General features: G+C 41.3%; 1 protein-coding gene across 1 annotated transcript; it reads left to right on the top strand.

The window, feature by feature from the left end:
- Positions 1-395: 395 nt before the first annotated feature.
- Positions 396-17,800, top strand: LOC118675603 (GTPase IMAP family member 4-like). Its single transcript, XM_036348483.1, has 3 exons — positions 396-524; positions 3,292-3,397; positions 16,862-17,800. The coding sequence occupies exons 1-3, from the start codon at positions 396-398 to the stop codon at positions 17,401-17,403; spliced, it is 777 nt and encodes a 258-aa protein (XP_036204376.1). The 3' UTR covers positions 17,404-17,800.
- The last annotated feature ends 826 nt before the right edge of the window (positions 17,801-18,626 follow it).

Below are 18,626 nucleotides of genomic sequence, written 5' to 3'. Positions count from 1 at the left end.
GAGTCACTCCCATCATTCAGCTGTCCCTTCCTGAGGGGAGAGTCTCTTTCACTAGTAAGTTTGGAGGTTTAGGGTTTTATTTTATGAAGGAACATAATAATTCATTGCCCATAATAGCCAATAGTAGCTAGCATTTATCCTTTATAAAAAATAACTAAACAATAACAAAAACAACCACTAGTATGTATTAAGCAATTGCTCCATGCCAGACTCTGTGTTATACCCTTCACACATTTTTAACTTATTAAATACTCCCTTAATAATCCCCTGTTACAGACAAGTATCCAAGGATCAAAAGGTTAAAGAAATACTCAAAATGACACAGATAGGAGGTGAAGAAACCCGAATGTAGCTTCAGAGTAGTCGCTGAACTAGCTACAATGTTTGCTGCAAAGATGGCTGTCATCTTGTCAACTCAGCAACTGACAGTTTCCAAACCTACGATCCTCCTAGGCTCCTGCACTTGCAAAGCAAGAGGCATCCGTCCCCCTCCCCCTGACACCAGGGAACCTCCATATGCCACTGTGAGGTTGTGCAGTGGCAGTTTCCTAGGCTCTCTCCTGGCACTTGGATAAGCACAATTTGTCATACTTGACATCTAACAGCTAATGCTCAGAACTGCACTTGACCAAGTCTCAGATTCTGGTCTCTTTTTCTCGTTAGTAGTTAGACTACTTCTAACTACTCCCAGTCATGTCTCCAACTCTGAGGGCATTGGTGGGAGGGCAGCTGAGTTCCTAAAGCATTGCTTAGAGTTCTCTCCAAACTTTTAGGTGCCTACTTATTTTCTTGTTAGCACAGACAGACACTGCCCATAGGAGTTGCTGTGTAAGTCTAGACCTCACTACCTTGATAAATGTCAATGTACCTAAAATCTATCTCAACTAGTACACTGGTGATCTATAAAAATACAGTTTTTTCCCTTACTCTGTTAACACTTGATAGAATGAAACCTGGGAGTAAATGGGGCTGTTTACAATTGATTTTCACCTCCCACTTGGAGTTGCTAAGCAGCAGCCACTGGTGCAGATGCAAAGCCCGTCTCAGGATGCTCAAGGTGACACGTGTCATTCATTGTGTGTACATCAAGGATGACCAGAAGGTCTCACTGGGACTGAAGTTACATAATTCCTAGGGTCATAATACCCCAGGATTAAATTTTTGGAATCCAGAAGCATGAGAGAGTGAGAGCTCCAAGCGGCTTTCCCGTCCTAAGTACAACACACTTTGAAGTTTGAAGGCAGATGCACACAGCAGCATGGAGAGCATGAAGGAGCTGCTGCTCTGAGCTTCCCCTGAGGCAGGTCCTGGTCAGTGTAGGCCTGTGCCCCAACTTCAGTCATGAGCAGCTGGAGGAAAAGGATTATTTTAAAGACAATTCCAAAGACAGAGGCGGGGCCAGTCATATAAGAAGCCTGGGGTCCGGTTAAAGCCTCTGAACGGCAGAGTGCAATTCTGCCCTTTGTCCAAAACAAAGAGAAAGAGCTCACTGTTGATTTTTGTTCAGAACCAGAGAAAATACCAAAGTAGCTTTACCTACACAGGTACATTCTATAACCATCTTCATGACCATAGTATGTGACAGGAAAAGGTACTGATTTTTAACTGACTTTCTACATCCAAAATGTAGGACATTTCGCTCCTGTGCTCTCATTGGCTTTCAAGAATAAGCTCACCTCCCTGGGCAGTGTTTCTGAGAATGAGTCCTGTCACCTGAATTGAAGACCAAATGAGCACAGGGTATCTAGGGTAAGCACCCCACCAGCTGCAGGACCTCACCGGAGAAGTTAGGTCTTGGTTCACAGTCACATTCCCCTGCTGCGGTCCCAGGGGAGAGACCCTCTAAGGCAGATAAAACATGGCACCCTGAGGATAAATAAGGTGAAAGACATTGCATGATTGCCTAGTAGCCCCTGTTCTTCAAAGTGCAGCCCTTAGACCACCACCAGCAGCAGCAACAGCAACACCTGGGAGTTTGTACAAAATGTAGAAGTCAGGCCCCATCCCAGAAGTAATAAAAGGCACTGTGTAGTTTCTGCCAATCCCCAGGTGATCCTTATGTACGTAAGTGCCTGAGAAGTCTCACTCTAGCCCAGTGATTCTCCCACCTGACTGCACATTAGAATACCAGAAGAGCTTTAAAAATCCTGATCTTAAACCTCATCCTCAGAGATTCTGAATAATGGGTCTGGGACGAGGAGTGAGCACTAGAATCATTCAAAGCCCCTAGCTGATTGTAAAGTGCAGCCAATATTGAGAGCCATGCTCTAGACCAGTGGTTGGCAAACTCATTAGTCAACAGAGCCAAATATCAACAGTATAACAATTGAAATTTCTTTTGAGAGCCAAATTTTTTAAACTTAAACTATATAGCTAGGTACGTTGTTATTAACTTAATTAGGGTACTCCTGAGCTGGCCTTTGCTAAAAACGTCTGATTGAGGCAAGTTCGCTGAGGTGGACCCCTTCCAACTCTCCCATCCACACTCGTCTTGTATACTTGTTTCGTCTATCTCCTTTCGTTCATCCTCTCCGTATGTCCAAACCATCTCAACATACCTTTCTCAATCCTCAACACTACATCTTCTTTCACTCCACAACCTTTCCTAAAATTAACTTAATACACTTTACTTAAAGTTTTAAGTAAACTTCGCACTGTACATGTGCGCCTGCAAGTGGTATTTTGTGGAAGAGCCACACTCAAGGTGCCAAAGAGCCTCATGTGGCTCGCGAGCCACGGTTTGCTGACCACTGCTCTAGACAAATGGTCTTCTCACAAAGAGAGCCAGTGAGAAAGAGCAGGCCCTCGGGGTGGAGATAATATTTTCAGGCTACAATAGACAGTAAATATGGGTGTCCAGGCACAGAACAGAAGGTCAGAGACACACAGTAAGTTCAGATAGCAGATAGATAATCAAGATAGCGACGTGGTAGATAAAAATACACATAAGACGAAAGGGCCATCAGGGAGCAACGCAGGACATTAGTAACTAGGGTGGTAGTATAGGCCAGAAACATTACTCAATTCTGCTATAACTAAAGCTTTGAAAACATAAATTGGTTTCAATGTGATTGATATATCAGGGAATTTAGCATAATGCAAATTTCACCTTTGCTTCTACTTGACTTTGTGGTCTAGAAACACTAGTGAGCACAGGAAACTGCTCGGGCTGGAAGGAGGCACCTCAGAGCACACACAGTGCGCACACACACAAACATCAGATGCCCACCGGTGACCTCTGTCCACCCCAATGGGTCCACATCCTGTTACAACTTTTCATCTGATTTTCAGCCACCTCCTTCTACCCTCAACTCCACCTCAATAACTCAGCTACGCCTCTCAGGCATCACGTCCAATGTGGCCAGTTTTTTCAAGCCACAGTGCTGTACTTCTTGTGGTATTTTTGTATGTCTTGACCATTGAACAAATACAAAATGGTTCTCGCATGTATTTTAGATCTTTGCTTTCTTCTGTGTCATAGGCAAAGGTTTTGATCATTGATTCCCTGATCTCACTTCTCCCACAGCCCTGTGGTATTTGTTACACAATTTTGTGCATCAATTACTTTCTGAAGTGTGTGTTTCATTATGGCAGAGCTGACTGCAAAATGGAGTGGATTTGATGTTGATTCATTTAACTTCTAATTAATACTCTGGAAATTCCTGTTCAGGGCAGGATTAAATAAGGGCTGTGAAGTGAGTCCTTCTCAGCTCTGGAGAAAAGAAAGAGGAAGTTGCAGGGGACAGGTTGTCAGGACGTCCTAGAAAGGCCCATGGAGGGAATGGCACAATGCGGGTGCAGAGGGAGGAGGTGCTGGTGCCAGCTGATCAGAGAATAGGAAGGGGCCTCTGATGACCTCATTGTTCAGGGAGGGAGAAGGTATCAGCAGTCTAAAGAAGTGGAATGTAGCCGAAACCGGTTTGGCTCAGTGGATGGAGCGTCGGCCTGCGGACTGAAGAGTCCCGGGTTCGATTCTGGTCAGGGGCATGCGCCTGGGTTGCGGGCATATCCCCAGTGGGAGATGTGCAGGAGGCAGCTGATCGATGTTTCTCTCTCATTGATGTTTCTGACTCTCTATCTCTCTCCCTTCCTCTCTGTAAAAAATCAATAAAATATATTAAAAAAAAAAAAGAATTGGAATGTATTCTCAGGAATATTACCTAAGAAGGCCTTTTAGAAGGATTAGGGTTGGGAGAGTGGAAGGGGAAGTCTGTGCCATAGCCTGTGCTAAGGTAACTCGCTGAACCAGGTGGTGTCAGTGGGAGCCCTGCTCTCTCCTGCCTCCTCACTGAAGCCTTCCTAAGGACCAGCACGTTCCTGTCTGCTTCTTTAACTCTCATGCTGAATCTGTAAAATCTTTTGCACACCATGCCATGCAATGTCATAAACCTCCTCTCAACCAGACATGATCAGATGACCAGACCTTTCAGTGTCTGCCTGCTGGGCCCCTGGCCTTTAACGGGGTTTTAATTTTGTTACCTTTCCTTCCCCACCCTGCAGTTCTCACAGCTCTCCTCCTTTACACTCCACACCACCACCGTTTTCCGGCCCTTTCCCTGGTTTTCCGTCCTCCATTCTATGCCGAGGGTTCTCCTTTGCTACAGTCCCTTCTCTCTCAGCCTCACACAGGATTCTGTCACTGGCCTTTTTTCTTGTAAATAGCCTACCTCACGAGGACATCGCATTTGTCTTTTTGGTTTTAACAACCGCCTACACTACAATATTCCTTAAATTCCCACTTTAAATCTTCTACCAGGCAGTTTCATTTCCACTGTGAACTTCCACAGACATCTCAAATACTTCCTGTTCAAAGTAGAATTCACCATGTTACTTACCCTACTCAAACATCTCTTCTTCGTGGATTTCTTTCTCCCTGTGTGGAGCCCACATGCACCCAAGCACCCAGTCAGAGCCTTGGGGTCATCATCTCACACGTGCAGTCTCCACACCCTTCCAGGGCGTCTGTCCACAGTTTCTCATTGGCCCTTGCTTCTCCATCCCCCTGCCATTGACTTAACTCCACTTTTCATCATCACACAGCTGGGCCACTTTCCCCAGTCTCAGTGCTCTCAGATCAATAGACTATGCTCTGACCAGAGACAGCTTTTAAAAATGCAGATCTGATTAAACTTCCCAAAAGCTCCAAGTCTGGAGAATAAACACCAAGTCTTTTACTTATTTTAGAAATGCCGCCCTTTTCCACCACCAGATGATACCCCTCCTTATCATTTTCTCCCTCAAACTTCACCAAGCAGAAACTTTCAAGGGCTGGTGGTTCCCCAAACACAGCCTGCGGTCTGGCCTCTGGACCTTTTGCATATTGTGTCCTTTTCTGGGGATGCCTTGCCCTTTTTTCTTTTGACAGCAAACTTATTCATACTTTAAGTTGTGCTAAAACATTACCTGAATATCCCAGATACAATTAATTTCTCGTCATATATATGATTTATTGTTAATGCAATTTTATTTGTTTTTCTTTGTGTTTATCTGTTTATATCCTATACTGGTCTGTAAATGTCTCATGAACAAAATACTAGTTATACTTACAGAAAAATCATATGCTGAGTTTTTCAAATTTGTAGATAATGTCTATCAGTGACAACTTTTCTTCTAGCCAATTAATTAAAGTGATTATAATTTTTCTCTCAGCTCAGAAGAATATAGAGGAATTATAAAACATTACAGTAAGTGTTCTTATACCTATGCATAGACCTCATTAAAGTTTCATTGTTTTCTCTTTTCCCCAAATCTTAAGATACTTTTTTTAAAAAAAAGAATAATATCCAGTCTCATTCTATATCTTTAAGTTGCACAGAGACCTACCCCATATGTGTTTGTGGCAGCATAAGACCATGTGGATGGGGAAAATTAGGATATGAGATTTCATCATCCTTCTCGTCAAATAAGTGATAGAGACCCCAAATATTTCTTCAGAAAATATCATGTCATAAATGTAAAATGTCTGCATGATATCCATGGCATGCAACCCAGGCCCAAGCACAGGGACACTGCTTCATTCTTCTGGAGCCCCAGGAATCTAGTTCCCTGAAATATAAGAAGATATAGTCTCAAAAAAACAAAACAAAACAACAACAACAAAAAAAAACATAGGACACTGAAATTTGCATCTATGAAATTATTTACAGACAGAGGTTTTAGTTTATAAGACACAGTTTATAGGAAGAGCTGTTTGTCAAGGATTGGAGTAATTCAAACTACCAAATACTAATCCACAGAGATCACATGCTAAACAGGGTACTAGGTTTTCAGGGTCACAAAGCTGAATTAAAGTGCATGGCTATATTCAGAGACTGCAACATGCTACTGCAAGGAAACGAACTCAGCCAGGTGAATAGTTCTGGTTCCAGTTAGAAGAAGAAAGGACACAACACCCTATCTGTGTAACTATTTAAGAATTCTGAAAAAGTATAAAGAAATAAAAACAAAAATGAAACTAATATGGCCATTGTTTTATTTTGTTTTCTCCCATATATCTAGTCTTAGACTCAGTTTAATCTTAATTCCAGAACTTCCCAGCAGGTGTGACCAAGAGATACTCTATATCTCTAATCAGAGCGCTTGTTAGGCTCACCCCAGAGGAACAGAAAGAATGATGGTGCCCCGCCTGGCATGGCTCAGAGGCTGAGTGTCTACTTATGAACCAGGAGGTCACAGTTCGATTCCCTGAAGGGCACATGCCTGGGTTTCGGGTTCCATCTCCAGTTTTACGTGTGCAGGGGGCAGCTGATCAATGATTCTCTCTCAGCACTGAGTTTCTATCTCTCTCTCCCTCTCCCTTCCTCTCTGAAATCAATTAAAAAATAAAAAAGATAAAATAATGCTGGTGAATTCCTGATTTTTTCTTCCAATCATCCCCTGGAAACACACTCAGTCCCAATGCTGTACTCACACCTGGCACTGGCATTCAGAATTTACACCTCACCCCAGAGGCAGAGCCAGTTGCAGGAGGTGAGTGACAATGCGGAGCTGGAAACTCCAACGTTGTGGCCAGAGGACCAGGATGAGTAGCCCTAGAGAGGTGAAGAGTGTCATAGGGATGGCAGAGAAAAAGGAGCTCAAGAAAGCAACCCCATACAGTTGTGTTTCAAGCCTTAGATTTACCTACAAGATGTGCATGTATGAAGCTGGTCAGAAATAAAATACCAAAGGCTTTGAGGATAGAAGTGTGGGGTAGCTCACTACCCAGGCCCCAGTTTTCCCTTGGGGAACATACACATAAGGCAAATGCAAAGAGCTCTGCAAAGACTTTGAAAATAAAACTGACATTGGATTGGGGCAAAACTTGAAAATATCAGTCAGAAATTACAGTTTGCAACTAAAGTAAGACAAAGCAAAAAAATCAACATTTTCCAACGTTTTTAGACTTAAATCTCATAAAATAATATTAAAATGCTCAGGACAAAATTACATGACAGAACTAACCAGGAGAATCTTGGCAAGAAGCAAAGAAAAACATGATCAACAAAAGACAACCCTTAGTTGACACAAATTTTGAAATTATCAGACAAATATTTAAAGTAACTTTTATAGCTGTGTTCCATAAAGTAAGTGTGAACAGTATTGAAATGAATGTAAAGATAGACATTCTTAGCAAAGAAATGGAAGCTATAAAAAAAAAGTGAGCATTTTAGAAATGAAAATGCAATATATGAAATAAAATTTCACAGGATGGAGGAGATACAAGATGGCGGTGGACAGGATGGCAGCGAGGAGTGTGAGTGAGGGAGGGAGGGAAAGGGGAGTGAGTGTGGACGTGTGGACATGGGTGTGTGTGTGAGGGACAGTTATATTCCACAGGACTGTTGGGGGCGGGCCGACCAGGCTTCCCTAGCCAGGCAGCCTCTACTACCGCTGCAATCTCCCCCGGGATGGCCACCTCTGCCGCAGAAACTGCACCATCTTGAAGGGAAGCCAAGCCTCAACTCCACCGGGGAGCCCTCAGACACCACCCAGGACCCTGCAGCCACACCGGCCAGGGACCTGCTGCCTGGGCTGTGAACCACAAACACCGAGACTCCAGTCTCCCCAGCCACGGCTCCTAAAAAGGTTGTCCAGGGGGAGACAAACTGGTGCCCAAATAGGCGGATGGGTCCAGCGCCTTCTTACGGAGCAGATAGAAGAAAAGCTGAATCAAATAACATCCACCTGGAATTGGAGAATTAAGCACAGCTAGTGAGACAATCCTTGGATGGAAAGGTCAGAGATCGGTGGGATCGGGGATCTGGGCTGGAGGGAGAAAGGCACGCAGCCGGGACTAGAGTATCAGAGGGAGATTGCCCTGCACCAGCTCCACGTCCTTGGGGACACATGTAGCACTTGACTGTGGAAGAGGGTCCACAGGGCTGCTGGCAGCGGGGGACATTAGATCTAAGCCCACACCTGTGGGAGGTTGTCCCCAGAAAGGCAGCCTGCAGTTCTGCCCTGGCCGCTCAGTGCCTGGGGGAGAGATGCGGAGTGATGCAGTTGCTCTGTCTTTATATTTTCCTTGCTTTTACTTGCTAAACCCAGTGCATAGGATCTTTCAATTACAAACACTCACCAAGGCTGCAGTGCAGGGGAAGGTGGTTTTGTGGACGCTCAGAAGCAAAATAGAGAGAGACTATAAGGAAGCCAGCTCTGGGACAGTCTGATCCCTCCAGCCCTAACAGACATTTTTCTCCTGGAGACCAGGCTCCTCTTAGCAGCGCAGCCACACCCAGCCTTGGGCATGGCAGGGAAACAAGATTTCTGAATACCCCCAGGGAGCCCTTGGGGACTGGGTTGAGGGGCCATTTGGTCCCAGAAACTCCGCCACCTAGAGGCCATGTCAGAAATAGACACTTGTGTAAATAAGACTGAAAGCAGGCAGAAAACAAAGTGGGCAGATTGATCCCTCCTGCCTAAAACCAGGGTTGTGGCGTCTGACACAGAGGAGCGTTGGGTCGCTGGGAACTTCAACACAGACGTGGCAGACAGAACAGTAGAGAGGGGTTTTAAATCAGCCCCCGTGGGACATTAAAAATCAGCTGAAGCAAACAAACTTCACTACTTCACATTTTTATTTTTTATCTTTTACTTAAGAAAGTATTTTTTTCTCTTTATTTTCTTTATTATTTTTATTTATTGTTATTATTTTTTTACCTTCCATTGTTTTTGTTTGTTTTTGTATTAGTATTCTACATTCTATTTTTTTTTACTCTATATCACTTTCTCATTTATGCCGACCCTTTATTCCTCATTGCCCCATTTTAAATTCTGTTTCTCTTCTCCTGTTCCTGCTTTAGATTTTGACTCTCCTTTCTTTTTACTTGTTAAAAATTTATCTTCTTTATCTGCTTTATTTATGTATTACTATTATAGTAGTCTCTGTTGGCTAACTCATTTATCTAATTTCCTCTTCCCTGCTCCAAGTCCATGCATCCTTCTCTTTTCTCTTTCTTTGCAGTCAATTTTGTTTCTTGTTGTTGTTTGTTTGTTTATTATTTTCTTTTTTATTTTATGCTTTTGTTTATCTTCTCCTTGCTTGTGCTCTTGTTCTACTAATAGCTTAATTAGTTTCACTCAGCAAACTCAGTCCTATCTGCTCTCTACTCCATTCTCCTATTCCAAAAACAGATGAATATATAGGTAGGTAGAATAAAGAAAGGGGAAATTTTATTTTATTTTATATTATTTTTACTAGAGGCCTGGTGAAGGAATTTGTGCACTGGTGGGGTCCAGCTGCCCCCCCCCCCAATGTGGGCCAATTGGGCTGGACTGGTGGGGGGGATGCATTGTAGGTGGTTGGGTGGTGGCAGGGGGCTGATAGGGGGCAGGGGGCAGTTGAGGTGAAGGGTTGCCCCCAGTCGGGCCAGTTGGCCAGTGCAAAGTGCATCATAGTGACCAGTCATTTGGTCATTCCATTTGTTCTGGTCCTTCCAAAGTTCCAGTCACTTGGAGATATATATATATTTATCTTTAATTATTATTATTATTTTCTTATTTTTATATTTTTTATTGAATATTTTGTTTTTTACTTTTCTTCTTATACACTCATTCTCTTTCTACCTCCTCTATACTAAATTGCAGCAATTCCCACATTCATTCAATTCCTTTATTTTACATTATGGAAATAAGCTCTGCCTCTTCAGATTCACCTCCCCTCCTTTATTTCTGGGTGTTTATATTTTTTGGTTTAGTTGTTGGTTTTGTGGAGTTTTCTCCCCATATATTTTTCTTCTTCTTTTTTCTTCTTTTTCTTTTCTCAATATCATTTATGCACTCTTTTCTCTCGCCTAATTCTCTTTTCTCTGTTGTTCACTTTTATTTGGTGTTATTGGTGTCGTGAATATATTCGTGTTTTGTTCACTCTATGTTGTGGCTTGATGAGTTGTATTTTGTGCCTTTTGGTCGACATGGTAGAGAGTGAGCCACATAACCAGACACCCTGAGAGGAGCAAAAATGGGGAGACAAATAAACAAGCCCCATACAAGAAAAAAAAAAAGGAAAAATCACCAGACAAGGAAGTAAATGAAATGGAGGCAAGCAATTTAATTTGTCAGAGAAAGAATTCAGAGCAATAGTCATAAAGTTGCTGAAAAGAATGGAAGACAAATTCAACAATATGTGTAAGAATCAAGAGAAAATGACAAATGAAGAATGAAGAAGAAATGAAGAATGACATAGCTGCAATAAAGAGCACAATAGATAGCATTAATAGAAGACTAGAAGAAGCTGGGGACAGCGTCAGTGAGCTAGAAGACAAGGTAGAAAGAAAACAAAAGCAGAGCAGCAACTGGCAAAAAAAAAAAAAAAAGTTAAAAAACAAGAGAACAGCCTAAGGGAGATTTAGGACAACATGGCATGAAACAATATTGGAATAATAGGGGTGCCAGAAGGAGAGGGCACTGAGCAAGGAGTAGGAAACCTCTGTTTGAAGAAATAATGACAAAAAACTCCCCTGATATTGGCAAAAAACAAAAACAAAAACTGACACAACACCAAGAAGCTCACAGAGTTCCAAATAAGATGAACCCCAAAAAACTGACACAAAGACACATCATAATCTTATATAATAAAGAGGTAATACACAAATTGACCATCACTCCAACACACAAGATGGCCACCCCCATGTGGACACAATATGGCTGGCAAGGCAGGGCAGTTGGGAGGGAACAGGCCTGCAAGGGAGGGCAGTTGGGGGTGATCAGGCCTGCAGGGGATGACAGTTAGAGGTGACCGGGCTGGCAAAGGAGCGCAGTGAGGGTGACCAGACCTGCAGGGGAGGGCAGTTGGTGGCGACCAGGCCTGCAGGGGAGGGCAGTTGATGGTGACCAGGCCTTCAGGGAAGAGCAGTTAGGGGCACCAAGGCTGGCAGGAGAGGGCAGTTAGGGGTGATTGGGCTGGCAGGGGAGGGCAGTTAGGGGCAACCAGGCTTGCAAAGGAGGCCAGTTGGGGGGGACCAGGCCTTCAGGGGAGGGCAGTTGGGAGGAAACAGGCCTGCAGGGGAGGGCAGTTAAGGGTGACCAGCCCGGCAGAGGAAGGCAGGTTGGGGGGACCAGGCCTGCAGGGGAAGGAAGTTGGGGTAGACCAGGTCTGCAGTGGAGGGCAGTTTGGGGCAACCAAACCAGCAGGGGAGGGCAGTTAGGGGTGACCAGGCCAGCAGAGGAGCAGTTAGGCATCTATCATGCTGGAAGGGGAGTGGTTAGGGGGTGATCAGGCTGGCAGGCAGAAGTGGTTAGGGGAAATCAGGCAGGCAGGCAGGCAGGCAAACAGTTGGGAGCCATCAGTCCTGGATTGTGAGAGGGATGTCCCAAACTGGAGATAGTGCAGGCTGGGCTGAGGTACACACCCACCCAGTGCACAAATTTCGTGCACTGGGCCTCTAGTTAAATTTATAAACACCAATGACAAAGCAAGAATCTTAAAGGCTTCCAGAGAGAGACAGAAACTTACCTACAAGGGATCTCCCATTAGACTATCAACTGATTTCTCAACAGAAACACATCAGATCAGAAAGGAATGGATTGAAATATACAAAGTAATGCAAAGCAAGGGACTGAATCTAAGAATACTATACCCAGCAAGGCTATCATTCAAAATTTGAAGGTGAAATAAGGGGATTCACAGACCAAAAAAAGGGCTAAGGAAGTTTATTACCACCAAGCCAGTAATGCTAGAAATGCTAAAGGGACTGCTGTAAAAAGAAATAGGAAGGGAAGAAGGAACACAGCATAAATAATAAAAATGGAGAAAAACAAGTACCTATCAATAACATAGATCATAAACATAAATGGATTAAATGTTCCAATCAAAAGACATAGGATAGCTGAATGGATAAGAAAACAACCCATATATTTGCTATCTACAAGAGACCCAACTGAGAACTAAGGACTCACACAGACTGATAGTGAAGGGAAGGAAAAAAAATTTTCAGGTGAATAGAAATGAAGAGAAAGTTGGGGTAGCAATACTTATATCTGGCAAATTAGACCTCAAAATGAAGGCCATAACAAAAGGTAAGGGAGGCCACCTCATAATAATAAAGGGAGCAATTCAACAAGAGGATATAACTCTGGTAAACATATATGCACCCAATACTAGAGCACCCAGATACATAAAAATATTCTGGAAGATATCAAGGAAGAGATGGACAGCAATACAGTCATAGTAGGGAACTTTAATACCCCATTGACTCCACTGGATAAATCCTCTAAACAAATAAATCAGCAAAGAAACATCAATCCTAAATGAATCACTAGATCAGATGGACTTAATTGACATCTTCAGAACATTTCACCACAAAGCTACAGAATATACATTCTTCTTAGGTGCACATGGGACATTTTCAAAGATAGACCACATATTGGGACACAGGCAAAGTCTCTTAAAATTCAAGAAGATAGATCATATCAAGCATCTTCTCAGATCACATGGCATAAAATTAGAAATCAACTATAATAAAAACAATGAAAAAATAACTCAGAGGCCAAATAGCATGTTATTAAACAATGATTGGGTTACCAACGAGATCAAAGAAGAAATAAAAAGCATCCTGGTAACAAATGACAAGAGAACACAACAATCCAAAATCTATGGGACAGAGTGAAAGTAGGCTTGAGAGGGAAGTTCATAGCTCTACAGGCCTACCTCAAAAAATAAGAAATAAAATGGTAATAAATTATCTAACCCTACAACTCAAAAAATTAGAGAGCAACAAGAAAAGCCCAGAGTAAGCAGAAGGAAGGAAATAATAAAGATGAGAACAGAAATAAATGACATAGAGACCACCCCCCCCCCCCCAAAAAATACAAAATATCAATAAAACCAAGAACTGGTTCTTTGAAAGGATAAACAAGATTAATGAACAGCTAGCCAGGCTCACCAAGAAGGAAAGAGAGAGGACCCAAATAAACAAAATCAGAAATGAAAGAGGTGAAGTAACAACTGAACTCACAGAAATACATAGGATGATGAAAAATATACTATGAACAACTGTATTCCAAAGAACTGAACAACCTAGACGAAATGGGTATATTCTTAGAAAAATACAAGCTTCCAAAACTCAAGCAGGAATAATCAAAAAACCTGACTAGGCCATTAACTAACTAAGAAATTGAAGAAGTAATCAAATATTTTCCAGTAAACAGAACCCCTGGTCAGAATAGCTTTACAAAGTTTACAGGGAGTTCTACCAAGCATTCAAACAAGAACTAAAACCTATCCTCCTCACACTATTCAAAACATTCAAGAGGAAGGCACACTTTCTATGAAGCCAGGATTACCCTAATTCCAAAACCAGATAAGATACAACAAATAAAGAGTACTACAGGCCAATATCCTTGATGAGCATAGATGCTAAAATCCGCAACAAAATTCTAGCAAATCAGATACAACATTATATTAGAAAGATAACACACCATGACCAAGTGGGACTTATTCTGGGGATGCAAAGATGGTACAATATCCCCAAATCAACAAATGTGATACATCACATAAACAAATTGAGAGACAAAAATCACATAATCATATCAATTGATGCAGAAAAAGCATTTGATAAAATCCAACACCCTTTCTTGATAAAAACTCTCAGCAAAATGGGAATAGAGTGATCATACCACAACATAATAGAAAGCCCTATATGACATACCTACAGACAACATCATACTCAATGGGCAAAAACTAAATCCATTTCCCCTAAGAACAGGAACAAGACAGGGATGCCCACTCCTGTTGATATAATACTGGAAGTGCTAGCCATAGCATTAAGACAAGAAGAAGAAATAAAAAGGCATCCAAATCGTAAAAGAACTAAAACTTGCCAAAAATTTATATGGAATAAAATTTTTAAGAAGACTCCAAATAGCCATAGGAATCCTGATAAAGAAAAACAAAGTTGGAGGGAATCATAATACCAGAAATCAAGCTATATTATAAATCCACGGTTCTCAAAACTGCCTGGTACTGGCAGAAGAACAGACATATAGACCAATGGAACAGAACAGAGAACCCAGAAATCAACTCAAGCCATTATACTCAATTAATATTTGACAAAGGAGGCAAGAGCATACAAATCAGTCAAGACAGTCTCTTTAATAAGTGGTGCTGGGAAATTTGGTCAGGTATATGCAAAAAAAAAAAAAAAATGAAACTAGATCAGCAACTTACACCATACACAAAAACAAATTCTAAATGGTTAAAGGACTTGAATGTAAGACAGGAAACCATAGAAGACTCTATAGGCAGCAAAATATCAGATATATGTCATAGCAATATCTGTACCTATACAGGTCCTAGGGCAATGGAAACTAAAGAGAAAATAAACAAATGGGACTCCATCAAAATTAACAGCTTCTGAACAGCAAAATAAACCATCAACAAAACAACAAGAAAACCCACTGCATGGGAGAACATAGTTGCCACGGCTATTTCAGATAAGGGTTTAATATCTAAAATTTACAGGGAACTCATACAACTTAACAAAAGGAAGATAAACAAACCAATAAAAAATGGGTAAAGGACTTAAATAGACACTTTTCAAAAGAGGACATACAAAAGGCCAAGAGACATATGAAAACATGCTCAAAGTCACTAATCATCTGAGAGATGCAAATCAAAACAACAATGAGGTACCATCTCACACCTGTCAGAATGGTTATCATCAACAAATCAACAAATGACAAGTACTGGTGAGGATGTGGAGAAAAAGGCAACCTCTTGCACTGCTGGGGAAATGCAGACTGGTGCAACCATTGTGGAAAACAGTATGGAACTTCCTCAAAAAGTTACAAATGGAACTGCCATTTGACCCAATAATCCCACTTCTAGAAATATATTTCAAGAAAACAGAAACACCAGTCAGAGAGGATTCATGCACTCCTATGTTCACAGCAGCACAATTTACAATAGCTAAGATTTGGAAACAGCCTAAGTGCCCATCAGCAGATGAGTGGATTGGAAAACTGTGGTACATCTACACAATGGACTACTACACTGCTATAAAAAGAAGGAACTTTTACCATTTGCATCAGCATGGATGGAACTGGATAGCATTATGCTAAGCATAATAAGCCAGTCAGAAAAATATAAATACTACATGGTCTCACTCATTTGTGGGATATAATTATCAACATAAACTGATGAACAAAAATAGATCCAGAGGCAAGGTAGCACTGAACAGACCATCCAACCTCACAGGGAAGGCAGGGGAGGGGGTGGTTAGATATCAACCAAACGACTTGTATGCATGCATATGAGCATAACCAAGGGACACAGACACTGGGGCGGTGACAATATGAAAAACATAAAATAAAATTTCACAGAATTAATTTGGTAGAATGGTAATAGTAAAGAGTGGATTTAAAAAGAGTTCCATAAAAATTATCCAGTCTGAACAACAGAAAAAGTCTAAAAATCATGAACAGCAGTCAACAGAGTACTATCAAGAGCTCTAACACTCCTGTTGTTGCAGTACCAGGGAGAGAAGAAAATGAGATTGGAGTCAGGAAAAAATAATATCTGAAGTTTTCTAAATTTGTCAAAAGGCATAAACTTACAGATTCAAGAAGTTTAATAAATATAAAACAAAATAAGCCTTAAAATATCCATGCCCCAACATTATAATAAAACTGCTGAAAAACTAAAGATGAATAAAAAATTTGAAAACAGCTAGATCATTGCATATAGGATGATAATGAAATAAATGAACACAGATTTTTTCACAAGAAACCAAGGAGGCCAGAAAGAGTGAAACAAACATTTTAGTGCACTGAAAATAAAACAAAAACTGTGTAGTGTGTAATATTAAACTTTTGATTGATGTTACATATACAAAGTAATGCAAAGCAAGGGACTGAATCCAAGAATACTATACCCATATTGACCACTGAATGATACAACTACTAGCAAAATAAGCAGATAAGGAATTAGGCCACTCCCACCCATTAAGTTTCCTCTTTTAGAAAACCCTGGATAACCTAGATAACTGACCATTGTTTGATCCCACTTTTTCCTTTCCACACCCTGATTCCCACCCTATTGCTTTAAATTAGCCAATAAACAGTGAACTGGTGAAACCCTGGACCTCCCACCCTCTCTCTCTCTCCCCCTCTGTGACCCCCCAATCTAACCCCACTGACCAATGACCTCACTGTGGGACTCTTGAGCAGGCTACCCTCTAGGACAGTAATGGCGAACCTTTTGAGCTCGGCGTGCCAGCATTTTGAAAAACCCTAACTTAACTCTGGCGCCATGTCACATATAGAAATTTTTTGATATATGCAACCATAGTAAAACAAAGACATATTTTTGATATTTATTTTATATATTTAAATGCCATTTAACAAATAAAAATCAACCAAAAAAACGAGTCACTGCTCTAAGACCTCTTATTTACCCGGAAAGATGACTTGGATGGCATGGAGCTCCGTGATTACTTAAAGGAAGCACCAGAAGGCATTCAAGATCTGATGAAGCAGTTCAAGGATCGCCACTGTGAGTTCAACAATAAGGCGACAGGGGCTGAGCAGGAGGATCAAAGGACACAACTGCTGGACCTGGTCCAGCGCATAGTGAAGCAGAACAAGGGAGGATTCTACACTAACAAGATTTACCAAAGAGCAGAGGTGGAGATTCAGAAACAGATTCAAGCTATACAAGAAAACTACAGAGCTCGGCTGAAGAAAGAGAAAAGGCAGTTAAAAGAGGAGTATGAAGAGAAAATCAGAAAGCTAGAGGTTACATTAGAGCAGGAAATGAAAAAGGCAGAAATGGAGAGGGAATTTGAAGAAAGGGAGAAATACTATTTGTTCATGCAGCAAAATGCTAGAGGTGAAGTTGAGAGTCAGAAAGGGATGCTTGATTTAATCTTGAAAGGATTAAGAGTAATCTGGAGAGAAATCTCATCTCTGTTCAAGGAAGATTAGGCTAATGAAAATCTGTCTAAATTTCCTGTATGTTTTCAGGTGCGTCTGCCCCATATAACTAATTCCCTAAAGTCAGAACTCTGTTTCTGTCTCTCAGGCTCTCAGACTGGGGCGTGTAGTAAACTTCAGTCATAGAAATTGGGTTACTTTTGGTTGAGGTAAGAGGGAAGGAAAACATCCTCAATTTGTAAAACTCCAAAGCAGAAAGTATGGATGCTCCCTATCTTCTGAACTCTCAAAGACAGAGAGAAAATGAATGCAGGAGATCAAAAGACCATGACCCCATGCATTCTCTATCCTTAGTAAAGTTTCCTCCTCTAGATTGGCACATAATCTCCACCCGTGGCTCCTACTCCTTATTTTTATCTTTAGGATCACAATGCTCATTTTACAGATGTTGTTAGAGAAATCAATTATTTGCCTTAGATAATCTATAGATAGAGATGTTTATAAAATTCTTTCTATATATACATAAATTTGTTGAATTTAATTTTTATGGAAGGACTAAAATTGTTCCTTATTATCTGCCCACTAGAGAACAAAGATTTGTCTGGAAAATGTTTTTCAGTACTCAACTAAGTGAAATGCTAGAAAGAGCAAAAGACAAGAGATTCAACAGCCAAGAGAACAATGTTCAGTATATTCAGATGTTTCTGTAGAAAGTTGTTGAGCAAACTCAATGTAATCACTTTGCTGAATAACTAGTTCTCCTCTTCTTGTGAAACTAACTGTTGCCACCACACCTCTATCACACCACACCTTGATTACTTACTGCTAGGTGTATCATCCCCACACTGCTGCCTCCACTCATTTGAATTGCTTGCTCATTGTTACCATAATAAAATGTTTCTATTCTCTCTTAAAAAACAAACAAACAAACAAAAAAAACCAAATAAAAATCAACCAAAAAAATGAGTCACTGCTCTAAGACCTATGAGTAATAAACCTTGTTCCTCAAAGTTTTCTGATTATTTTGCCGAGTTGCATTCTGCACTCATGATAAGAACAAGGGCTGGTCCAGCCACAGCATTGGCCCTGATAGGGAAAATGTCTGTAAGGGCCCCATCTACACTAATAAAAGAGAAACATGCAAATTGGTGTCACTCCACTACGCTCACCAGCCAATCGGATGAGTATGCAAATTAACCCAACAACAATGGCGGTTAATTTGCATACATAGGCGCCCAGCAGCCTGGGTCCCGGGAATATCATCAGCACCCAGG

Source organism: Myotis myotis, unplaced genomic scaffold (assembly GCF_014108235.1).
Source record: "Myotis myotis isolate mMyoMyo1 unplaced genomic scaffold, mMyoMyo1.p scaffold_m19_p_2, whole genome shotgun sequence".
In the NCBI taxonomy this organism is placed as follows: domain Eukaryota; kingdom Metazoa; phylum Chordata; class Mammalia; order Chiroptera; family Vespertilionidae; genus Myotis; species Myotis myotis.
This window is presented reverse-complemented; position numbering and strand designations above follow the sequence as displayed.

Excerpts from the sequence above, each read along its gene's own strand:
- LOC118675603 (XM_036348483.1), top strand. The coding sequence starts at position 396 with ATGGCTGTCATCTTGTCAACTCAGCAACTGACAGTTTCCAAACCTACG. Across the intron at positions 525-3,291 it reads GGGAACCTCCATATGCCACT|CCACCTCCTTCTACCCTCAA; the intron begins GTGAGGTTGTGC and ends TCTGATTTTCAG. Across the intron at positions 3,398-16,861 it reads ACAGTGCTGTACTTCTTGTG|ACCTCTTATTTACCCGGAAA; the intron begins GTATTTTTGTAT and ends CACTGCTCTAAG.